The sequence below is a fragment of the Xiphophorus maculatus genome, chromosome 11, assembly GCF_002775205.1.
Source record: "Xiphophorus maculatus strain JP 163 A chromosome 11, X_maculatus-5.0-male, whole genome shotgun sequence".
Lineage (NCBI taxonomy): Eukaryota > Metazoa > Chordata > Actinopteri > Cyprinodontiformes > Poeciliidae > Xiphophorus > Xiphophorus maculatus.
Genome location: NC_036453.1, coordinates 9,658,587 through 9,684,536, shown reverse-complemented (window position 1 = coordinate 9,684,536; position 25,950 = coordinate 9,658,587). Strand labels below are relative to the sequence as shown.

The window sequence follows — 25,950 nt, the reverse complement described above, 5'->3', positions numbered from 1 at the left end:
GGGTCCATTAACTAGGCCCAGCTGTGGCTAATGAAACTGAACTAGAAATGTGGATAGTCACCATTCATTTGTTATTTCTGTAAACATCTAAATATATTTTCACAAACATCTTGGTTTTTCTTCCACTAATAAATAAAATCACCATTTGAGAACTGCATGTTTTTACTTACTCAAGCTAATGTCTGACTTTAGCATTTATTTAATGATGTAAAATCTTTTCTGTGGAACAAAAACACTAAGGCTGAAACGATTAACTGATTAATCAATTATTGAAACAATTGTCAACTAATTTCATAATCAATTAATCATTAACTAAAGTATACAGACTGTAAATAAAAGCAATTTTCCTGACAGAAAATCACAGCCAGAGCAGTATTTAAGTCAAAACTGCATAAAAAAATTATACGTTTTGCATGCAAGATAAAATAAAACCTTTGACTGTTAACATATTTTACCCCAAACTCTTCATGTTCATAATCTGAGCTTCATTTTAAGCACCTTTTACAATGCAATTATTAATCAAATAATTGAAAAAAATAAATAATCAACAGATTAGCCCTAAGTCGAGCACAATGGGTTGAGATTTTCACATGCTTATGTTAGAAGTATTTTTTAGCTGTAGATAAATCCTGTACCACAAATGATCAAGCATCCACTAAAGAAATTCTGTTGTTGTATGTTAGTAGTTAAAATGTTTATTTTCACATTTGAAAAAGAAATTGCTTTGTTTAATGCATATTTTAAAGTACTTCTAATATTGCATAAAAAGGCTTATGTGGTTTTATCCATCTAATGTAATTGTTAGAATAATTGTTTACTAAAATAATTATTAGCTGAAGCCTTAAAAAAACTTTCATTGTTTATCACCTGCTTCCAAGCTTTGTATATTAAGATGTTCATTTATTATATCAAGTTGACTATTAACTTATGAATAAACAGAAAAACACAACAAGAACAGCTAAAAACATTGGTTAATATAAAGTTTGAAGCCAGTTAACTGAATGAAGGCAACTGTTTGTTGCAATATTCTACTCCATCTCCTCTGTTGTTGACATAACAAGCAGAAACGGCTGGTTGGGGATTTATATGATGGATTGCTTTCTTCTTACCATGTAGTTATCTTCTCCTGGAGTTCATCCCCATTTCCATGCTAAGACCCAAACATTACCATATTGTCAGCTGTGGTTCCTTTTTGATGAATTACCAGCCGATAAGTCGGAGACAAAGGTATGAGATCGGGGCAAATGTGAACGTCTGGATGTGTTTGTTAGTGGAACTGGGATTAAAGAAGGAAAACAGTTTCCTTTATTGAGGAAGCTAATGCTGTGCATCGGCTTGGACAGCAAATATGCAAGACTAGACGACTGAAACTTTGGCTGTAATTGCTACAAGTAAATAGATATCCTGCTAGATATCCTGGCAGATGTGCTGACACAGTCTAGCAGCCATTGTATCCCAGCTGAGCAGCAGAACTGTACTCGCTGACATTCTGCTGCAAATAAAGTTTTTTTTTTCATGAGGTGCTTTGTTTTGGCCAGCGAATGAAAAGCCGGGGACGGTGCCATGGGTCAGCCGAGCTCCTGGCATCCCGCTGAAAGAGGCTATTACCGGGTTTCCAGCACCGTTTCGGCTCCAAGTTCTGTTAAGCACCAACTGGGACTGTTGGCTCTGGTTGCAGCGTTTGGCTTCATCCTCTGACTAAAATCTCAGTGTGGAGACTGCTGAAGATAAAGGAAGCTGAAGATGTTAGTGGGGATGTGTCTATAAACAGGTACATCTTAGTAAATAAGAATGTAAACAATAAGTGGTTCACTACACACAGATTGATATATTTGAAGGGTTTATTTTATTTAAATTTGATTAATAAAAATATATTTTAATAGAAATGTGGGACTGTGGTTCTGCTGAGGTGATCAGGAAGCCAACGATCTGCCGTTACTTCTTTCATCTTCCTCTTGACAGCAGTCCATAGATTCTCTGAGGGGTTTGTGGAGAATTATCCGTTTTCCCTGCTGAGTTCTTGATGTATGAGGTTACAGAAGAGTCAGTGAGTTGAATTTATAATTTCCATTTATTAATACCAAAATACAGCTGGTCCATTATGATCTGCCACCTTTAGGCGGTAACAGACAAAAATGGCGTCCATGAAGAGGTTGTGATCTCCTTTGTTAGCTTCTATCTAAGTTGCGCCCCAAATAGGGCGTAATCTCGCTCCTAGTATCCTGTAATCTTAGCTTTGAGGGTGTTTCCTAACATGTCATTTCTTTTAGCTTTAGCTTAGCAATTAGCTAACAGAGATAGAAGGAAAACAGAATTATTTATTCTCAACAGGATCTTGTAAGGGTAGTTTGCTGGTCAACCAAACACAGTACAACCAACTTTTGGTACCTTTGGCTATGTGGGGTGGTACCAAGTCTTGTGTGTCAAAGGATGCATTCACCCCAGCCCTGTTGAGTCTGCTTTATTTGGGAAGGTGTGAATGCGTAAATCAAACTCTGGTCCACCTGCAAACCCAGATCTCAGTTCGGTTGCAGTGAACTCTGGTGCAGTTCAAAAGTATATGTGAATACCAAGCAGACCGGACTCCGCTCCAAGAGCAGGAAGCAAACTACAGAGCAGAGCATTCTGGGCAAATACAGCAAAAACAAACACACATCTAGTGCTAGTGGGAGAAATAGCTTATGGTCTTTTGCCAATGACAAAAGAGAAATCCTACAACCACTGAAATCTGATGCTGCTCCATTTTGGTTGCATTTTGTGAAGACAGAAGTTGCGGTCAGTGTCTTGTCCAGAAGTTTTTGTTGTGTTTCCTTCAGTGATTTTTGATGCAGCGCCACCAGTGGTGAGGAGGTGAACAGGTGTGTTCGTTTGACACACTGCAGTGTGAAAGTGAACCATAATAAATGTTGCAATTTTGGTCTCCAGTAGAACAGAGTCCATCGGACTCTGAGGAGTGAAAACACCATAAGTCAGCATCTCTGTAGAAGGAAGCACAAAGTGCTTCAGGTAGTTTATTTTCTATATATCAACAGGAGCATTATAGTGAAAGCTGCAATGCTCCACTTGTGAAAGTAAATCTGTTGGGATTCTTCTTGGTTCCATGCTTAGAAAAAAAGAGAATTTGGTCATAACGCAACATCGCTTTCAACAATATTTTTAAATATAATATTTTCGGACAGATTGAATCTAGGGTCATTTTTAGAGTTTAATTTGTTGTGATAAACGGTGGAAATACGTCACTCTGTGTGACAAACCTCTAGATGTTTTTAAGTGAGTCAGTGAATTATATTAGCTTTTGAGTGTTTTTATTATCTGCTCACAGGAACAAACATCTGATTACAACTGTAGTCCAAGTGGACCCTGTTTGACCCTTTGCTCTGACCTGTGACCCCTGGTTCTGTGGTTCTATTTGTCCTGTCGCTTATGAAACATGAAAGGATAAACTTGGTTCTTTATTGTTTTATCTTCAGTAAATGAACTCTATATTAATGTCTCAAGACATTAAAAAAAATTTCAATTCAGTATCAGGTCTTTTAGATTTTAACATTCAGAGAAGCACAGCTTAGGAGTGTTTCCTTTCCTGCTTCATCGGAAATACCAGGACCAGAGTCTCTGAAGCTTGATTCAGACAACACACACACACGCTGACACGTTCACAAATGCCAAATTGGAGCCCAAACACACAGGCAGCATGCATACAGGCAGCTGTGAACGTGCAGCGGGCCGAAGCTTGTGAGCGTAAACAAATCCTCTCCTGTTGAAGCTGCCTCGCCCACAAACACCACAACACACACATACACCGACTCCCATCCGCTGGGAGTATTGTTGGACTCTTCCTCTGCTGCTGCCCGACAGGCTGTGGCTTGGGAAGAGGAAATGCACTTTTCTGTAGTGCTCCGAGAGACAGAAGAGCCTTTGTGTTGGCAGAACAACAGGTCGGCCTCTGGAATGCAACATTGGTCCTTATTTTTAACTATTGTCTTTGACAAGCTGCAAAATATCCAATCCAGACCTCTGGTTTATTATTTTACTAAACTGGGCTTGAGCCTCACAGGATTTCTGTGAGTACCTGATTCTTATTTAAAGGTGATCTACTATGCTTCCTCTAGCAGGATGGGATAGGATCTTTCCTAAATAATGAAATCTTAGGATCAATCTAAATAATGAGATTATAGTCTGCCTATTTAGAGCTTCTTTCAGATAGAGCTGATTTAGGACCTCTTGTCACTTTGAATCCAAATAAGCTGCTGCTGGCCATGCCCAGCTCAACTTTACACTCACATGTGAAAATGGCTGCAAACAGATGAGCAGTTATACAGCCATACATTTTTGAAAAGCAGAAGTAGAACCTGCTGCACAACCAACAAGAATGCAGCAAGTTTTAGAAGCAATTGAGATGGAAGAATAAAAACATACAAAAAGTTAATTTTCCATAGTAAGTCACTTAAATATAACCCATGAGTCAAATGGTACAAATTTGACTAACCAGCTCTTTCCCAGGTCTGTCAGTTTGCAGCTGTCCATCTGTGAGATGTTTAAAGCTAAGGATGTCATTTGTGAACCATATGTCTGGTCTAATCTTCTCCAGAACTTCCTCCCTGATCCGTCTGCTGCTCCTTTTGGTTTTCGTTTGGTTTTGGTTTCTGTTTGTTTAATTTTATTCTCTGCCAAACCTTGGGTGCCTTCAGAGGTAAATTTGCACTCAGGTGGACACAATTTAATATTTGATTTTTTAAAAACTGCATCACACTTAAGCACTACTTTGTGATCAAAATGTTTGGGAAAGACTGTATTATTCATGAAAACCTTTATCTCAGCTCTGTGTGTTCACCCCGACGTTTCTCTGAATTGCTGGTTCTGTCGAAGATCCCAGATGTTTTTATGAATTATAAATGTAAAATCTGAGAGTAAACATTTGAATAAACTTATTCAGAGACACCCTGCTGTTCGAGTTTGGCTATTTCTTATGAAATATGACTCCTTAAACATGTTTTTTTTGTAAAACAGCCAACTTTGTGAGATTTCTGAGCTCCCATCAGGGAGGAGATGGAAAGTTTTAACCTCTTTATCTGTCTCTCTTTTCCCCTCCATGATGCTGCAGGCTGAGAGAAGTCCATTAATTGTTTACATACTCCCTCTTTTTGCTCCTCCACTTGTGAGTTAATGTGGCGCATCCCACAGACTGCTCTCCGCTCCTCGCAGGGGGAGGTATGTCCATTTAAAATCCCATAATCAGACACCTACGAGTCAGATGAAAGGCCGTTACTGATGAAATTGTTCCTTGGTCCGAGTTGAGATGAAACCTTGAGGATTAATGCTGTGTTAGGAAATGGGAAGACCTCATCCCTCTCGATCAGATGCAGAAAGTCGGATTATTTTGTCCGTTTAAAATTCTTACGTTGCATTGACATCTTGCAGCTTTTGCATTGATGTTTAAAAATCTTTCAACATGCTTGAATTTCTATTGGGTGTCTTCAAGGTTTGTAAAGTGCTTGAAAGTTCTTGATATTCAAACTGCACAGTTTAATAATAAAGTGCAAACCAACATTTGATTTAAAGCCTAAATTTGGAAAACATTTACAGTTGAAATCACATATTTTTACACACTTAATAAAAAGAGATTTTTCTTTTCTAACTGTCTGAAGTTAAATCAGGACTTAAACTTGTCTTCTATTAGGTCAATTAGAATTACAAAAGCTATTTCTGTTTGCTAGAATACATAGACGGAACATTTCTGGTAAAAACATGAAAAGACAAAAATTTTTATAACTTTATTTGTATATTGTGTTTATTCATTTAATTTGAGCATGAAGACAATTGATCTTAACATGATTAGTTCAAATTGTTTTAATGTAGTGAATCTTTATTATTCCTAATGGCGTAACGAGTTATTGATCAGCGTGATTGAAATAAATATTGGCTTCTATTTCATATGCTAACTAATATTATCAAAATTGGAGATATTTTTGTTAGTGATCTCTTGAACCAGTCTGGTGTGTAGTGTGTGTGTGTGGGTGTGTGTGCGTGTGTGGGTGTGTGGGTGTGTGTGTGTGTGTGTGTGTGTGTGTGTGTGTGTGCGTGTGTGTGTGTGTGTGTGTGTGTGCGTGTAGGCGTGTGGGGGTGTGTGTGTGCGTGTGTGTGGGTGTGTGTGTGTGTGTGTGTGTGTGTGTGTGTGTGTGTGTGTGTGTGTGTGTGTGTGTGTGTGTGTGAGAGAGAGAGAGAGACTTTTCAAAACCTTTACCTTGTCCCTGTTGTAGAATATAAAATACTGTCACCAGACATTAATCACCAACAATAAGTCAATCAATCACATGATAAATTAAAATGAGTTTGATCATTTCCATTAATTTGTTTTGTTTTTATCTCCAACATGTGGTGCTAGAAAACTTTGAAAACTGAACTTGATAATTAAGATGCAGCAATCCGATATTAATATTGGTATCAATCTTGGCATTGATAAAAAATTTTAGATTGTATATTGCAACAATTTGCCTGATGCGTACGGGCAGATCTGCTCAGTCTAATTCTATGCTTTGCACTCTGAGCGACGTCATGCTATATTTATTTTACATTTTATGTATCATTCCTAGTTCTACTTTCTGAACCATTTTAAAGAAGCTTTGTTGCAGTTTATTTTTAAATGTTTATCAATGTAGTAAACCTACGTTTTTGTCCGTTTCATTTTCTTTATTATTTATTGTACAATGGCTGTTATGTTTCTAATCACACTCACTGACTGTACAAATTAAAGTTGTGTTGTTTTTACATGTTTGACAAAGCTTGTGAAACTATTGCTGTACTTAAGTGTGCCGTTCTGGTACAGAGTTATAAAATAAATCTATAATTCAGTACATCTATGTTTGTTTAAAAAAAGAAACATTTTAAGTCAACTCAGTTTTATCATTGATGTTGACTCATACTAGAGCTCAGATGTTTGTGTGTTTAGTCTGAAAAACGTATCAAGATATTATTTCATATCAGTTGACATCGCTAATTGTAAATTTTGATAATTATTGACTAATTAAATTGATAATTAAACTCTTTTATCCACAAATTTAATTCCACGGTGTTGAGTTTTATTTTTAAACAGTTATGAGACTTTCTTGTGAAACCTTAAACTGCTGCTGCACAAGTTACGTAACAGTTGGTTGCTTGGTAACCAAAGTTGAGGGGGAACTTGGAACTGCTTGTTTCTCAGCAGAATGTTGCTAAGTAACCAAAGAGTGAGTGAGTTAGTTGATACCACCAACCTTGCTTAGTTAGCTGTTAGACATTGAACGGATAAAACCTTTCCTCTGCCTAAATCCCCCAGAATGCTGTGTGATTCTGGATCGGAATTTAGTTCATATTCTATATTTAATATACTGTCAAAGTACTATCTGTTGATACTGATCACATGTCTGTTGTGATATATATTGTTCTTTATTTATTGCGCTGTCCTTATCTGTACCGATGATAGAAGTGAAAACAGGGGAAAATGCATGAAAATGGGAATTGTGTATGGACCCTGACAGTTTATTTTGAAAAGACAACATAAAAACATCCAGCTTCTGCCCACCCAGAGGTCATTCCTGGACCAAATCCCAGTCACTCTGGAATTCATTAATTGCTCCAAGTCAACAGCATTTCACAGATTTTATCTCCCACATTCACCCTTCCTACCAGTCACTTTTTCTCCATGTCTCAGTTTGAAAGTATTCCCAGTCTCCTCAGGCAACCTCTCACATGTCCACTGAAGCGCTCTATTTGGTTATTTTTAGGAAGTTCCCCTCCCAACCCTCTCCCAGGGCTCAGATGGTCCAGTCCAGGCCAGAGGAAGGGGAGTGGTAGGGAAAAGGGGAAAATCTTCAACAATGATTTCATTAACATGATGCCCAACATGAGCAGCGCAACTGGAATGTACCGTTTCTGACATCTCTGGATTTATTTCCCCATTCGGATTTAACGTCTTATAAACTTTGACTTTTGTTTGTATTGGACATGGAAACCTGTTGAATTTCCTTCAGAAAGACAATGTTGATCAAAAGTGAGTATGTGAATGATGCAAGGACATAAAATCCTTCATTATGTTGCTTCATTGATGGCAATTAACAATTAATTACTGCTTGACAGTCCTCATTAAGGAGACGATTGGCTGTAACGAGTAACTGATTGAGCTTTAAAGGGTTGATTTAAATTAAAAAACTTATGATGTAAGTAAGACTCTTGAATTGGTATTTGTGGCATAACGTGGCTTTTGATTCATGAGACACAAGAATGTGAGGAACGTTATTGTGTGAAGGTTGTAGGCCTAGAAATACGAAGGCTGCAGCTTTGAACTCTGCTGGAATAAAAGGTTTTTTTATGGGCAGTGAGAGTGTAGGATTCAGGCTGAATGTGTGTGGGTTTCTTTAAAATGTTAATTTTAAGAAGACTTTGTTTTGTATTTGTAGATGATTTTAAATCCAGTGGTTGGAATCTTTTTCATTGGGGGAATCTTTAGGTCAGCTTTTTGCTTCATGAGTTGCTGTAAATATCTGAAATGATTGAAATAATACTAGCTGCACTTCCGTTACAAATGTGTGCAAAACTTTGTCAATATTCCAGTCAAAACAATCACAATCATGCAACTGCTGTGTCGTCGTTAAATAAGAAACGCAATTAAAATCACATGTGAATACATTTGTTCACGTGATAAGTCATTAAAGAAAATGACCTGCCGTGAATCTCCAACTACTTCCTGTTGTCATCGTCTTCTTCGTAGTTAGTGGCAACATCCGGTTGTTGACCTTGTGACTTGTGGTTTATTTGGCAGTTTTGCTGTGTTTCCATTAAGCAAATTTATGTTTGAAATGTCAAATTTCGTAATTATATGATCATTGGAAATGCAGGTTCTGGAGCACATTGGCGTTTTAAAATGGAATGTTTATTATGATGGCCAATGTTGTGGAAGTTTACCTTCCATAAAAAACGGGTACAGTGGACCTCCAGTATTCACAGGAATTACCAATCTCAGGTAGGATTGTTGTGATAAATAATTAATTATTTAGTCTCATGGTAAATTAAAATACGCTTTTCAAAATCATTTCCAGTTGCATGCTTGTTTGTTTTTGTCTTTTTCTTTCTATCAAAGAAACTGGATAACAAAAAGTCATCGAGTTACTCCTCCGCTCTTGTTTCCTTAGAACGGGCTCGACATATGGAAAGCAACAAACGGCAGAAAAGTGTCAGTTCATAGTCCTTGTGAACGTAGGATGCTCTAAAACCTTTGTCACTATGAATGAATGCGTAAATCTGTATGTATAATTTTGCCACTGTCTGGATTAGACAAGCAATAAATTAAAATTTGCCAAACTAGTTGTTTATCTTAGGAATAGCTGCGGGGCTTTTTTGTATGAAAGGAGGATTGTTACAACATTCACTTTTTACACATTTTTGTACTTTCATTTGGATTCACTGCTTCTAAAAATAGTCCAAGCACTAAAAAAGGCTGTTTATTTGGCAAAAATGTCTTTTTTTGTGTCAGGAAAACCTAATGATCAATGGCCGCTGCGCTGTTACCTTGCGACCCAAGCTGAGCTCCAGCATAGCTGCTTTTACCGCTGTATGCGCTGTACAATGGCTGCTGGAAAAGACAAGTGTTTTCTTGTTGGCTTTCTATCCAGAAACCACTTGCTGCATCCCTGTTGGTTTTGCATCAAACTTCACTTTTGCTTTTCAAAGAGGCATGGTTATATAATTGCACATCTGTTTGAAGCCGTTGTCATGTGTGGCTGTAATGTGAAAGTTAGGGAGCGTGGTAAAACAGTTCACTCTGAAAAAGCTCTAAAAGTCAAAACTGACCAGGCTGAAAATCATTCATTTTCTAGGAATGATTTTGTGCAGAAAATGTCATAAACATGTTTTGTATAGCCTGTCCTAACCTGTTCAAGAAAGTATAATAGGTCACCTTTAAATCAGTCATGAACAATAAAGACTGGATGAAAGCTTTTCAGTGAAGACATATTAGGGCCTTTTATAGAGAGTTATAACAGTAAAAAAAAATTCCTATCTACAGTAAAATCTAAATTACCCAGTGGATTTATAAAGTTTCCTAAAACAAGGTCCAGCAAGTCGTCTCAGAAAAAATATTGCCTCATCCATCTTCAAAGTTAAATTAATCATAATTCATTTAAAAGTATTGTCAGACCAACAGAGGACTTTTTTTTCACCTTAATAGTTAATGAGCAACAAGCTATTCTATTAAAAAGCACATGCAGTTCATTAAACAACCAGATGAAGAGCTGACGTTTTAGGTACATTATCATCATAACAGATGGTCCAAAGAAAGTAGTTATTACTTGGAAGTATCTGAGAGGAAAATACAGCCTAATAAATCCTGGCATATACCCTGCAAACCATAAAATGTTTTGTCACGATGAAGAGGCGTCCCTGGATGTTTCAGGTTTTATCACAGCCAAAGGAAAACAAATATTTATTGGTTATCCAGCTTAGCAGAAGCTAAGCAGAAGCTAAGCTTTATAATTTTCTGCTACTCAAAGAAAATGAAACTAATTAGTGAGAAAGACTGAGGTCCAATAAGGACAGAATAATCACTTGTGTAAATGACAAATCATTAACATACAACGGCTTAGAAAATGAATAACTCTCCATTTTCTGCATAGTTTAGTTTTTTATTGCTTACATAATGGAAACTATTATATACAAAGGTCAAAAATGTTCCAAGTCTTGGTTTGTATCACATACAGAGACACTGTTGTTGTAATTTTTATGTCCTTATTGTAAAAACACAAGTTAGGAATGGTCCAATTTCAAGATGGAAGCACATACTTAGTATGGTGGAGGACCCATGTTGCTGTGGGCCTGTTTTTCTTCTATATGATGGACAGCAGTGATGTCCTAACAGGTGTTGCTAACTAAATTCTGGCTGAAGCCGGTAAAACAGAGTCACTTTCCACAGTGAAATGTCTCCAGTACTGACTAGGGCTGAAAGGCCGCTCAGTAAGGAAGAAGCCACAACTCCAAAAGAAAGATGAAATGTCAGATTGCAGTTTACAAGTGCACACCGTGGAATTTTACCACAGTGAAAGTGTTTGGCCATAATAATCATCAATAATCATCACAGTACCACAGACATCACAGTCTGGGGTGGCAGACTGTGATGTCTGCCACCCCTGTGGTACCCCAGACTGTGATGTCTGGGGGTGGCAGCATCATGAGGGTCGGTTTTGTCTAATCGTTGCAAAAATACCAAATCACCAAACGTATTTTTTAGTTTCTAGTGCAAATATTTTAGTACAATTGAAATAACAACAATGACCAAACTCTCTGAAGATTTTCCAGCTTCTTTGCTTAGAAATGGCTAATTTTAGTCAAATGAAGGATTGATTTTTGTAGATTGAGCATTGACTGCCCTTATCAAAGAGAAGTGTAAGATTTTTAGACTTGGTTGCAATAATAGTGAAGGCAGAAGTTCATTCATTCAGGTGATCCAGATGTTACACTAAACTCAGCTTTTAAGATCACCAGTAGAGAGAAACAATCATTTAACACCTGAGAACAAAAATCAGTTAAAATTAACAATTAAATCAAGGAAATTTAATCTTGATATACTTTAGCTTTGCTTTGACTTCTGATACCTTTATTCAGTAGCTGCTTTCTAGATTGTCTGATATGTTTCTATAAAAAGCCGCTGCTATCCCTCCAAATAGTTTCTCAGTAACTGGAGTACGTTTATCCAAACTAAGGGAAGTTGTCTTTCTGCTGGCGCACAGGTTCAGGACTGACAGTGTTGTTAGCAACAGAGGGCAACAGTGTTCAGGAATGACTATGAGCTAATCTGGCGAAACCCGCCAGCTGAGGGAGAGGCGAGAACGTGTGTGGGTTCTGTAATGAAACAAAATCAAAACTAGGCCTGAAACAATTAATCAATTATTCAAATAATCGTCAACTAATTTGGTAATTGAATACTCATTAACTAAATTATACAAACTCTAAAACATGCCAATTGCTGAAAAAACAACAGACACAGAGCAGTAATTGAGACACAACTGTACAACAAACATAGGAAAACCACTAGCAGTAGCAGCAATCCCTTCTCTGCTTTTAAGACAAATTTATTTAATCCATAATGTTTGCTTTATTAAAGTTTCAGGATTTACACTCACACATGTATTGATGTTTGAAAACTTTTCGATAGGAAATATGAAAGCAAAAGTTGAACAAATATTTAGAAGTGACTTCAGATTTGGTTGAACTGTCATCTTGAAGCATTTAGAAAAAGTTACTTTGTTGGTCAGGTCGTAGAAATGAGCAGTAATGTTGCGTTCCCATTATTTTAATGACTTAAATACAGCTAATAAAGGCTTGCTGCGATCGAGTTCATAGGTTTTGAATGGAATGATGAACAGAAAACATTTTTGCTGTGATTTTCTGTTAAGTTTTCTTTGCACCTTCCCATACTCCAGCTTTATTTATTGAGGTTGAGGTTTACAGTGAAGAATGTCCGAGCTGGTGTTAATACGTTTCCAGTCTTTTGTAGTCATGCTTTTCTTTAGGTTAGAGTTTAATTGTTTCACTCTGAGGTAATTAATTACAGCGAGGGACGCGACCATTTGGCACATCATTTAAATAACAGTCAATATTCTACATAACCTCCTGTAGCTCCTCTTTTCTTTCAAAGAAGGTTTCATTAACCTTCCGTAAAACTTGACCCAGACGGGGATTGTTTTTTAAATCCGTTTGTTTTCTCTATGTAATGAACACAACATCCTTTCTGATCTAGTCTCAGTTATCTAAGAAAATCTTAAGCTTGTTTGAAAGCATTACAGTTTTATCTGTAACAAGTGGATGATTTTTATTTTTATCCTGTCTTGGTGACTCACGGAGTTCAGTACCTCACCCTCTCATCTGTCGTGACTCATTATAACAATTTCAGTTCCAGACAGACTGGACTAAAATAGTACATTCATAGAAACCGTTTAAAAGGAGGAGGAAAACCTTGTTTGGTGCTTCAGGAACGAAACATCTCTGGGATTGGGCCTATGGAGCTCAGAACATGTCCAGTTTAGGACATGCAGTCATTGCACCTCAGACTGTTGTTAAATATGCCAGATTTATTGATTTTCTCCCTAACAGCAAAACATCATTAAAAGCTAAGCACTACAGAGAGTGCAAGACAGAAAATAGTTTCTTTTTCTTATTATTTACACTTTGTGTGTAATATTTTTGATGACTGTGATGCTACAGTATAAGATTGTGTTTGAATGTTTTAAATTGAACACATGATCAGATGTTTACATTTTAAATGTTCTATTCTATCTTTTATTAGCTATTACTATGGATATTATTACAAAAACATCAATCTGTTTGCATTCCTATAAAATAGAGCACTTTTTTCAAATACGAACCATTTTGTATGTGGTCACACTGCAAAAACACCAATTTCTGTAGGATTTTGTGTTTTTGCAGTGTGACCACATACAAAATGGTTTGTATGTGGATACAAAACGGTTTGTTTGCAGGTGCAAAATAAAAGCAGGAGGAGAGGAAATGGAAACAGGTCTAAATACCTTCCATATAGTTTTACAATTTATAAACTTGAATTATTTTTAAGATTTTAAATTTAATATAGAGATGCACCGATCCAATATTAATATCCTTATCTGTCTGAATATCGAAAGAAATTGTAGATTGGGTGTTTGTGACTGTTCAGATCCATAGATCTGTTCAGTCTAATTCTATGCTTCGTGCTCTGAGCGATGTCATAGTTTATTATTTTACATTACATTTAGGGTTCCTAATTGCATTTTCTGAACCATGTGAAAAAAGGTTTATTGCAGATTATTTTTACATGTTTGACCAAGGTAGTAAATCTACTTTTTGCCAAATTAAAGTTGTGTTGTTTTTACATATTTGACCAAGTTTGTGAAGCTAGTGGTGTATTTAATAGTGTTGTACTGGTGAGGCATTATCAAATAATCTGTAATTCAGTACATTCATGTCTGTTTAAGTAAAGAAACATTTTAAGTTGTGGAAAGTGTTAAATAGATTTTAGATTTTATATATAGTCAGATAAACTTGGTTCTCCTAAAATAAAGTGCATAAATTGAGGTCAATCATTAAAAATAAGGATTTCTAGCTTAAACACGACATCTTATTTCTAGCCATGATATTATAGTATGAGTCATATAATTTGTCATTTTCTTTTATTTACAAGCTGCTTCTTTAACTATCTTGGTTTACTCCCAGTGAGGCTGCACTGCAAAAACACAAATATTACCAGGTATTTTTTTTTAGTTTCCTGTGCAAATATCTTAGTGCGCTTGAAATAAGACAAAACTAATTTACCAAGAGCTTTTCAGCAAGATATAGGAGCCTGTTTTAAGTTAAGCACTTTGTATTGCCTTGTTGCTGAAAATGTGCTATAAAAACGCCCCATTGCGCACGTAGCCCCGCCGCCCGCCATTTCTGTTTCCACACGCATGGCGTTCAGCTTCCTGCTGCGGCCGGGCGGAGCCGTCCTTATCGGGCGGCCATATCTCTTATCTGGGATCCAGAGGGACTGAATCACAACTTCCTCAGAGACAAAGTTGTTTGAAAGGGGGAAGAGGCTTGGTAGATACCATCGCTTACATAAACGCGGAGCAGAGAGTGTTGAGGTTTTTCACCAAACTGAGGAGAAACGGCCATTGTTGTTTCTGACAGTCTTGAATGTTGTGTTCGTCACTAATTGGGTCAGACGTGGATTAGGGATATTTCTAAATCCAGAAACTTGCTCCTCATTACCTGCCTGGTTCTCAGGGAATATTTGTGTCCTTTTTTAATCCATTGTTTGTTAATTATTTCACTGAAATGAGTTTCTACCTACAGAGACTTGTTTTATTATTCAAAGTTGTTTCTTTCCTAGGGCTTAAATTCTAATAAATCACGGGAGACTCGTCTGGCTGCTCTGATGTTGTGGCTAAGACCTGGTTAGCCAACACACAGTTATTAAATGGGCTGATTTAATTAAAATTTGAACATAAGTCTTTTAAATCTACAGGGATAAACAGACTTGGGACTAAGTGTTCAAAAGTTTAATTTGCTAACCTAGAAAATGTGGAAGTAAATAGAAGATCATCTCAGGTTTTGTACAGTTTGCACAGAAATCAATCACTTCCAAAGTCCTTGATATTGAAACAGTACAGTTTTGTAATACAGTTCAATCTAATGTTTGATTAAAAGTCTAAATTTGGAAAGTATAATTTACAGTTTAAACCAGATATTTAAAGATAATAAAAAGACAAGCATTTGTTTTTCTCACTGACTTTTAAATCAGACCAAACTTCTCTTACCAAATTTATGTCTATTTGCTAAGTGCCAGAAGTGAGAACATTTTTTAGACATTTCTTTGTAAATACATCTTTGTGAAGTTATATTTTGGTGTCAGTTTTAGGATAAGGAAAAATAAAATTTTTTACGACATCAGCATCAAATTATTATCAGCAGCAAGACTTTGAAAAGATGGTGTAAACAACTGAGTCTGTTTCAAAGAAAGAACCACAAACTGAGCTGGTTACGTCAGATCTCGATAACTGGAGGCTTTTTCCCCATTAAAATGACTTCATTGTCATTTTTTTAAATTCCTGTAAAATTGTGTTACAGTAGGACTATATTTCTTTATATTCACATCATTTTTGTAGCCTGGAATGGGCCTGATATTATGATACATGGCTCACAGAAGGCATGATAGAAGCCATTTTTAAAAGTATTTAATGTTTTTTGTCATTTCCGGGTTTTTTTTTTTTTAAATGGTTTTAAAAAATCGATTAAAACGGGTTCTGATATTTGAAAAATCTGAGATTTTATTTTTAAGTCATATTGCCCAGCCAAACTCAAGAGTTTGAGGAACAAATTTGTAACACGGAAAATGCTGGTTTTCTCTGCTAAGAACTAATATCTGCTGTATTTTATGCTGTCTGAATATGAAAAACAAGAACTGCCCTTGGCTTTTTCCTCTCTTTGAACAGCAGGTTTAGTATTTCAGGGAGAGCAACAAATAGATTAAAAGACCTGGAAAAAACCTCCTGAGCACTTAAAGCTAACAGGGGAATATCTTTTCTGTTTAAACTTTTCCGTTCTTCAGGTGTCGACCTTTTTATCCTCTGTCCTCATTAGAGGATGGTTGTTAGTTGTATTTCCATATGGTGCATTTGTTTTGTGTGAAGAAAAGTAGAATTGGTTTTGGTTGTTCTTCTCATTCAGAAACAGCTAACTTTGAGTCAACTTATTTACAATGTGTTCACAAAATAATAAACAAGATTTTATTATTTTATATCTTAGAATTAAATGTAGTTTTGTGAAAAAGGAAGAAAGGTTATTTTTCAGGTTTTAACTAAAATTGACCTGAATATTAATGAAAAAGTGAAATATTCTAACTATGAGTTTGCTAAACTCATAGTCATGAGAATAATAAATAATAAAGTTTTAGCTTCACATGGTTCAAATTCTGCAATAAATAAAATTTATTATGCACCTTTTGCTGTTTAATTATTAATTGGTTAGTGCAAAAATTACTCAAGTAATCTACAAATGATCAATGATTCACTAAAGGATTGCTATGTTGTTACATTTTAGGCAATAAAATCTTTATTTTCTAATTTAAAAAGGTAATTTAATTATTCCTTTTAATGTATTTCTAATATTGTATACAAAAGGCTTAACAGTTAAATGAAAAATCTACAGACTCTGCCAGTTTTTTTCCCAAATAATTGATTAATCGTCCTAATATTTATTACCCATTTATTAAAATAAAATTTGCAGCCTTAATAACTACATAATCAGTCTCAGGTAGGAGACTCCGTTTTACCTCTCAGCAGGTATCACAGTGTCTTCTTTTAAGGGGTAGATAAATATTCAGTTACTTTGTCTCCATTCTAAATACCAACAACAAACATCCAGCAGACTGATTGAGAGCAAATATTTAGTTTAGCCTCTAATTAATCTATTTGCTTTGTGTTCGCAGAGATTGAAGCCAAGGAGGCCTGTGATTGGCTGCGAGCCGCCGGCTTCCCTCAGTATGTTCAGTTATTTAAAGGTAAATCTGGACCTGTGTTAACGTGAGGGTAATATTCAGTTTTCCACTCAGGTGACCTTTTGTTGTTGTTTGTATGTCAGACTGCAGGTTCCCCATCGATACTGAGGCTGCGAAAGAGGATCACAGCTTCCTGGATAAAGATTCTCTCGATTCACTATGCAGGTAAAAAAATTATCTATTTATTTTATAAGAATTCCTGTTTTTATTGGTCTGACAATTTAAGAGTGTATTCACACAAGCCATTTTTATTCCAATTTGATCAAACTCCAGTCTGTGGTTGGCGACAACCATGGACTGAATACTTTGTGCAGCTCATCCAGTAAGCCATTATTCTTCTGCTGCTTGCAGGCGGCTGATGACCTTAAATAAGTGCATGGAAATCAAGCTGGAACTTTGGAGATCCAAACACAGGGTGAGTGTTGGAAGCAAAACTGAAACCTAGAGGAAGAAAGCAGCTAAAATATGTTTTTTATGCTAGAAGCAAAGAATGAGCCGTCTGTCTTTCTACAGGGAGAAGTCTGGGAAGAGGAGGACTATTGCGCCATCAGCCCAAACTGGACCTATGACAAGAGAACCCAACAGTGGCGGCGCATGAACTCCTCCGAGGAGACGCCCGATGACCATCAGGAAGTCTGCTCTGTCCTCAGCTCCAGCCTCACAGACAGCGAGCGCCACGACGCTCACAAGGAACTGGTCTCAACGAGCCGGAGCTCCTCCCGCAGCTCCTCTGCCAACAGAACGCCATCGCTGGACACGTCCTACAGCGGACCTCCATCCCCCAACGGAGGGTCGTCCACTGTAAGTCTGGAAGCAGAGGTGTGCTTCAGAGAAAAACCACCAAGGAAGAAGTGCACCACTCTGCTGAGGAAGATGGAGAAGCTGAGGCTGAGGGGGGCAGCAGGCGGCCATCTTGGGACCCGCCGTGACGTCAGTGGGCCAGTTCTGGTCCGACACAGAGAGAGGATGTACAGGCAGCTTCGCACGTCAAAGTGAGACAATGATTTCTGAAGGGAACCTGAACTGGAGTCAGAACTGTTGAAGACTTGTCCTTCCTCCCTGTCTCCAGTCTGCAGGTCCAGTCCAGCAGCCACTCATCTTCATCGCCCTCATCTTCTCACACCATAAGCAGCGGAAGCAGCAGCACCAGCCAATCAGAAAATAGCAGCACCGTCAGCACGCCCAGCCCCGTCACTCGGGTCAGAGCCAATTGCAAACGCTCCAACAGCGGAGCTGGGATGCAAAGTGACCAGAACCAGACGGATACCGAGGTCAGAACCATTATGGTTTTATTTTTTTATTAAAATGTTTAGGACCACCTACAGCCAACAGGATGTTTTCTGCTATTTATTTAATAATATATAATTATTTATCTATTTGCATTGCCTTCGAGAGCCACAACGACAAGATGGACGTTGACTTTTGAATACTCTAACTACCTCTGTTGAATTGTAGGATAAATATCAGTGGTTTACTGTAGAATTTACTGCTAATCTAGCAAAATTAGCTTAGCCAAAACAGGTTTTATCTGCAAGCTAATACTGACATGTAGCCCACATGTATTTTACTACATGTACTTACTGTACTTTCCATGCCAGAACTTCATTCATGTGGAGGGTTTGTAGGTCTAGTACAAATCTGTTGAAACATTGATTGTATGCATGCATGAATTTCACATTGGTCAAGAGTATAAGTATACTTTCTTTTTGTTGGTCTTGAAGCCATGGTAAATCTATGCTTTGCACTGCGCCTGCCTACCAAAAGGGTGGTTTACTGGAGTAGATCCCTCCCGGTTCAGACTTGTGCGAACTGCTGTATGTCTAAAGGAATTTTACATCTAAAACCAGCCCGTCACAATTCTTTAAAACAACCACAACTTCCTGTTAAGAATTAAACATGGCACCAGGAGATTCATTTGATTCACAACCCTTCTGAATTCTCTTTTGGACCCTCTCAGGTCTTCAAGAACCAGGTCAACAATAACAACAGCAGCCATGAGAGACTGATCTTCCAGGTGCCCCATGGACACAAACCAGGGACTTTCCCCACCTCCCTCGCCCACAAACACATCCTCTCCCCAATCATCGACAGCAACTCTGTCAACTGGCGGACTGGCAGTTTCCATGGTTACAGGGCGCAGAATGGGAGCAGACAGGGCACATCGTCTCTAGTTGGTGGAGAGCAAAGTCCAGCGTCTTGGTCAACGTCCTCGGGACGTACCGGCGCGCTGGATCACCGGCTCAGTGTCTATGACAACGTGCCTCATGACGCACAGCTGTCTGAGGGGGAAGGTGGTGGAAGCGGAAGTGATGCGGAGAGAATCAGTGAGGAATCAGAGGTGGGTCTCGAAGTTTCAAAAAGTTGAAATTCAAAAAATAATTATGGATAACTTTGAAGTATGAGACATTTTGAAGGATTTTGTCAGCCATGATGGAATAGTCTAAAGACGTTTTGATGGTGGGCATATGGAACATTCAAAGTCTGTGTGGAGGTGCGTCAAGGGCCATGGAGGCTCATTTTGAGCATCTATCGTGGCGTGATTTGAACCATTTGGAGTGTTTTGCGCTTTCAACGGAAAACAGCGACTAGAGCTGACCCCTTTGACGCGCCCTCGACGCGCCTCCACCTAGGCTTTGAATGTAAACCGGATGTGCGAAACACTAGGTCTAGAGCAAGATGTCAAGCATCTGCAATCAAAGTGCACATGCATTGAACTTGAAGCATTTTTGATGCATGTGATGCATTTGGTGTGAACGCACCATTAGTACGAAAAATCTGCTCAGTCATGAAAGAACTAGAAACTCTGGAATCCCAGATTCATTGGTTGCTATGGTTATTCCTGCCTTTTCTTGAGGGCAGAGGCAGACCTGAGTGAAGTTGGACCCCCACCTTCTTCAAATTAGACAAAATTGGTGTCAAACGTTTGTGCTACGTTTGTGCTACGTTTGTGCTGGTTTGTGCAGCAAAGATTTTCATTTGTGCTGCTATCATTTTAAAGATATTAAGAAATGTTTTAGAGGTCATCAAAGGTCAACCAGCCCTCTTAATATCTTTAAAATGATAGCTGCACAAATGAAAATCTTTGCTGCACAAACCAGCACAAATGTAGCCGAGTTGATTGACACCCATTTCGTCTGATTTGAAGAAGGTGGGGGGGCTGGTTGACCTTTGATGACCTCTAAAAACATTTCTTTATATCTTTAAAATGATAGCGGCACAAACGAAAATTTTTGCTGCACAAACCAGCACAAACGTAGCACAAACGTTTGACACCAATTTTGTCTAATTTGAAGAAGATGGGGGGGCCAACTTCACTCAGGTGCTTTACCTTTTGGAGTCGATTGAAGAAAAATGAAAAGATATTATGTCTGTTCTCAGCAATAAGAACAGGATTGAGGTCAGTCTTCATTTGAAAACACTTGCTGTGCTTAGTCAAGTTTTAATACAGCACTTAAAAGTGGATTGGGAGCACATAAGTAGATTTTAATTTAAAAGTGTTAGGTCTAAATTATCTAAACACAGACACAAAGAAAAGACAAGAGTCAGAGTTTGGTTTTACCTGCAGGGAGAGCACAGTTGAAACCCAGTTACAGATTTCTGTCTATGCTCTGAAGCTTCAACTGAGTCTTGCCCTGCTTTTATTAGAATTAGAAACTCCCTAGTTACATGACAGTGTGCAGTCCTGAAGGGAGGGGGAGCAGAAAACAGCTGCACACTCACATGAACACAACTCATTCATACAATCTTCAAAAGCATATTTCATAAGATAAGACTATAGGTTTGCAGTTCCTCTTGGCAATTTACGCCGGAATGTCTCGTTCATGGTCTCCTCCTTTTTCACTCCTCAGCAGGCCGCTTCCAGAGTTTCTGCAAACACTTCAAAACACTCAAAGCACCTCAAAACACTCAAAGCACATTATTAAAATGTAAATGCAAAGGTAAATAAAATGGATGATATTATAAAATAAAGGTAAAGCAAATAAATAATAATTAACTATAAAATCCTTCCAACAAAAAGTTACAATTTTGTCCTAGTTTATTTTATTTATTCTTGAACTGCGGGGTACATTCGCACAAAATCAGTCCAAGAGCCACAAATGGGCCCTGGGACCCCACCTTGAGCACCCCTGAATTGAAATGAGAGAGAACCATTTCCTGAAAGAATTCCCAGCCCTCAGATTGGGCCGTACAAATCAATTCTGATGCTTTGCTACCAAAAGCTAAGCTGTACAGTTACAGTAAAGTTGCTGATATTTAACATGTTATAGTCGTGTTAAACTTGCTTACTTTTGACAATAAAATATATTCAGAGCAACAAATCCAACAAGAAGCAGCAGATTTGAGTGATTTTTAAAGAAAAAATAAAGTATTATTTAAAAAAAAAGACTTTGTTAGATTATTTCCCCTTTCCCAATTTCTAATAACAAGAACTTTCAGTTTAGGAGAGTTATTTTTGTATAAACACATGATAGTTGACATTTTTTGGACCATATAATGGCATACCAACAAACTAATTACCCAAAGGACTCTCTGTTAGGTCTTTGTCATAAACTTTGAAAGCTGAGCTTCCTCTCAGTTGGAGATCTGGGGTAAATTTTCTGTGCAGCTGATAAATATGAGATCCGCTCTCCATCCTGATCTGGAACGAATGAAGTGAAGCGAGGAGATACTTTTCCACCCTTTAGCTCTCCTGCTGCGTTTTTAAAGAAACCCCCTAAATGAAACTCTATACTAACTGCAGTAATTCAATCATGGATATTGACTCAGCTAAATTTGACTCCTTATGGAGTTGGGAGCTTTTTTTTCCTGACAACTTTCATCAATCTCTTCAAATGGGTTTCTGAATTATGAAAGAGGCCGCTTGGAAGGATGCTTGATAAAAATTTGGCAGCAGTGGGAAGAGAGCGGTTATGAAATATTACTGAGGTTATCAGGATATTCCTTTTATTTCCCCCAAGCACATTGATGGGATATAATTCAAACCTGCTTTTTCTCACAGGTGAGTCCGCTGCTGGCAGATGAAGATGTTTTCTCTGCTCTTGACGGCGTTCTGGAGCGAATCAGTGACCTCCAACAGCTTGTCGTCTCCTGGTCGGAAAACATCTCGGAGGACGATTGTCAGAGAGGTTCCTCCTCTTCCTCACATGACTCACCAGCCCACGGATCCCCTTGCCCCGCCTCCCCCAGCCACATCCACCTGGAGGTGCAGCATCCAGAGGAGGAAGAAGAAGAGGAAGAGGACTGCTCTGAGAAAGGAACTGATGTGTTGGAGATGAGTGGATCACCACAACCCAAGAGGAGGTGAGTATAATCTGAAAAAATCCATCTGGATTTACTGAAAAATCACTTCCAGGAAACTTTAGTATCTATAGAATCATAATTAAGCTGTTATTCAAATAATTGTCAACTCATTTAGTAATCGATTAATCGTTAACTGGAGTATACAGACTCTAAAAAAAACTTATTTGCTTCATTAATTTTGAAATTAATTCTTCAGTAACTGAAGAATTAATGAGATTCTTCAAATCTCTGTGTGGAGTCAATGCAGCAATGAAGCCAGAATTGTATGTGGCTAAATGCAGATTTAATGATCTTCAGTACAAACATATTGTCAGTTCTGGTTCTTTCCCTTCTTTGTTTGTCTCAAGGCCAGTTAATTGACTTCACACTCAGGTTCTCTGTTTTTATTCTAACAAGAGAGAAAATCAGGTTGGTGGTTAACATCAACTCAGCTTCTGGTCTTTTGCATTAAATAAAAGACAATAAATGAACCCAAACAAACTGCAGAGCACTGGTTCCTAATGAACAGAAAGGCACCAGAAAACTACAAAACTGTAGTTTTACGCAGCCTTGAGAAACATACCTTAGTTTTTATTTTAAGTTTTAAGAAATCTTGCTGTTTTTATTAATACCTATATTAATAAAATAAAATTTAAATAAAATAAACTTAACATCTATAATTATAGACATGAAGTTTGTCAAAAATATTTATTCTTGAAATTCATTTGGTCATATACAGCAGTTGTCCCCAACCCCCGGGCCGCGGACCGCTATCGGTCGTTTTTTGTGGCCCATCTGTATCTTATTTTGAAGGGATGTGTAACCGTTACCATAGCGACCAGAGTCAGAGAGCATTAGGGCTTAGGGCAGTGGTCGAGGCGAGATGAGAGGAGTAGAGCTTGTGAGTTTTAGGTCTGGTTTACACGGCACGATTTAAGGATTGTCGGCCGATTTTCCAAACTTCGGTGACCACAGAGCCGATAAAAGTACAACAGGTTCGGTCGGTTCGTGTGTCCAGCCACACGGCAGGAGCAACACATCACACAAGAACCGATTCCACTCACGAACATCCTGATTCCAGAAGAAACTTATATGCCCGATTTTAGATCAGAGCGGTCCCTACGTTCTACGTAACACACCACACAGGCAAGATGATCGGTTATGATTATCACAAGCGACAATCTTAGAACACGGAACGTTCTAAGATTGTCATAAGGGGAAAATCGGCACAAAACAATTGAAAATTGTGTCATGTGACACGCCCCTCCCCACTGCCCTCACCCCCGCCCGCAGTAAATTTGCCAAGTCTTGACCGGTCCATGGTGATAAAAAGGTTGGGGACCACTGATATACAGGGTCTCATGTGTAATTTTGACATGTTTGGTACATGTTTTTTTTTACATTAATTCCATATACAATTAATGTTGTGCATTTCAGTTGTGTTTAATTTTACAACTATTAATTCAAATTCAAAAATACTTTATTAATCCCAAAGGGAAATTGAATGTTGTAACTCATTTATTTAGATTCTTCAGAGAGTTATTGAAGGTGATGGCTGTTGGCAGGAAAGATCTCCTGCAGCCAGAAGCCTGAACTGTTCCTAACTGGTCTGAGAGCCATGCTGTGTCTCCCACAGGGTGAGCCGGTCCAGGCAGCAGAACCGAGCCTCCCTGACCTCCGGACAGGGTCTGGAGATCCTGTCCGCCTCCCAGATCCTTCGGCTCCAGAAGCTGTCTCTGCTCAAACTCACTGCACTGATGGACAAATATTCCCCGTCCAGCAAGCAGGGATGGAGCTGGTAAGGCCCGATAAGGTGGGGTGGGGGATTTCATGCATGGAAAAACAAATGGGTAGGGGGGTGGAGTTGGCAGGTTGGTGTTTGAGACCCACAGCTGTGTGGAGAAACTTCTTCAAGCAAACAACTGTCTGAAGGAGGGCAGGTGGGCGGGTGGAGGGTAAATATTTCAGGCAGACAGTCATTCATTATTCATAACTCAGGTGCCGGGGTTGGAATAAAACCCAGAACATCAAGAAGAAGAAGAAACTGCTTTCCATGTGCCTGAGCTGGAGCTGTTCTGATTCATGAAATTTTGCAAGTGGCAGCTGTGAGAAATGTTTTATTTCACACCTGGCAGGTGGAGGGGGCAGCTGATTGAAATTCTGAGGCGAGTGCAACTCAGGGGAGAGAAAAATATCGACAAGAGTGAAACAAATGACAAAGAGTTAAAAGAGGAACACAACAAGTACATGAACCAAAATAGGAACCAATTTTACTATTGAAGAACAAACTTGGAGATGTCGGTTTGTCCAACTTTACACATTTAGCTAAAGGGGCAGTATTATGTGTTTCCAGGCACATGGTGCCATTTTAAGCATTATCAAGTAATTATGTTACCATCAGTTGTTTTACAAATGCTGTATATATCAAATATGACTTAAAATAAATTTATTTCCTGATGTAATGTCTTAAAATGGGGCCTTTGTCTTTCTTTTTGAAACTCCGCCGTCAGGAAGTCATCACAACATGGTTCCTCTATTAAGCCTTTAACAATGTTTTTACGAGCATTTCACTGTGAAGTAGCTCCTACAATGAGCTCAGCAGATGTGCTGTTCCATCAGGTGTTTGCTAATTACTGCTGACTAGTCTGAAGGAGCAGGGGAGGGCTGTTCTGTGACGCAGAAGTTTATAAGCTTGGGAACTGCTGCTCCAAAAAAAGGAGCTGCTTCTTGAAGGGGGGTAGGCATAGGGTAGGTCTTCCTAGGAGTTTTGTCCAGCTGAATGGTTACCATGGACATTACAGGATTTCTCAAACATGCATGAAAGAATCAATGTAACACTACATGTATGTTTTTGATGAGGGAATAACATTACATCATGATGTAACCCTCAAAAATAGTCCATTTTACATAATACTGCCCCTTTAAAGCATGTCAACTATTTTTATTTATTTTTGTGGCTCCCAACTGCAGTTCAAGACTGATACAACTTTGTCCTGTCCAACACAGGTGGTTGATTCAGATGGACTTTCTAGTTGTAAGTAGGGTAAAATTATTATTGGCATAATTTTTTCACAGTGGAAAAAGTTAAATCCAACACAAAGCTTGGTCTTTTTATAACCAATCCATGGACTTTTACTGACTCCTAAAATTTCCTCTTTAACAGGAAATTTAGCTGCTTTTTATAGACACATTATTGGGCCGAGAATCTTTCAAACTAGGAATAGGCAATTATCTTACTGTTCACTATTGTAAGTTTTGTTTTTATTTGTAATAACTCTGCCTGCTAGTTTGGTTTAGCAGTGATAGGAATAGTTGTTGCTTTTCTGTTTTGAATATTTGATTGAATATTTGAAGGCATTCTGCCTTTAAATATTATGAAATATTTTAATTTGAGAATTGATGCTACAGGAAGCCATTGGAAATGTTACAGAAGATGTTAAAATCTCAACGTTGTGTGTCTATGGAGAACTAAAGCCACTGATGTTCAGCTGTGTAGCATTCGCACGTTATTGTGTGGATGCTGCTGTTGTATGAAACAGCAGTACTGAATTACTCTCTGCCCAGCGGTGTTCTGTATTTTATCGTTATGTTGTGGGTGGTGTTTTGAGCGACAGCTG

At 38.2% G+C, this 25,950-nt stretch overlaps 1 protein-coding gene across 2 annotated transcripts in view; it reads left to right on the top strand.

Annotated features, from left to right (window-relative positions):
• LOC102225091 (rho GTPase-activating protein 7-like) overlaps positions 1–25,950 on the top strand; it is an 82,954-nt gene that overhangs the window by 42,204 nt on the left and 14,800 nt on the right. The window contains exons 1-9 of one of the 2 annotated variants that reach the window (XM_023342884.1): positions 7,885–8,026; positions 16,985–17,056; positions 17,137–17,218; positions 17,405–17,468; positions 17,567–18,045; positions 18,123–18,324; positions 19,011–19,391; positions 22,053–22,354; positions 23,970–24,131. In XM_023342884.1, coding sequence (XP_023198652.1) covers positions 8,014–8,026; positions 16,985–17,056; positions 17,137–17,218; positions 17,405–17,468; positions 17,567–18,045; positions 18,123–18,324; positions 19,011–19,391; positions 22,053–22,354; positions 23,970–24,131 — 1,757 coding nt within the window. In that variant the 5' untranslated portion in view covers positions 7,885–8,013. Of the gene's footprint in view, positions 1–7,884; positions 8,027–16,984; positions 17,057–17,136; positions 17,219–17,404; positions 17,469–17,566; positions 18,046–18,122; positions 18,325–19,010; positions 19,392–22,052; positions 22,355–23,969; positions 24,132–25,950 lie in introns of those variants that run through there. The other variant, XM_023342885.1, reaches the window with a different exon arrangement.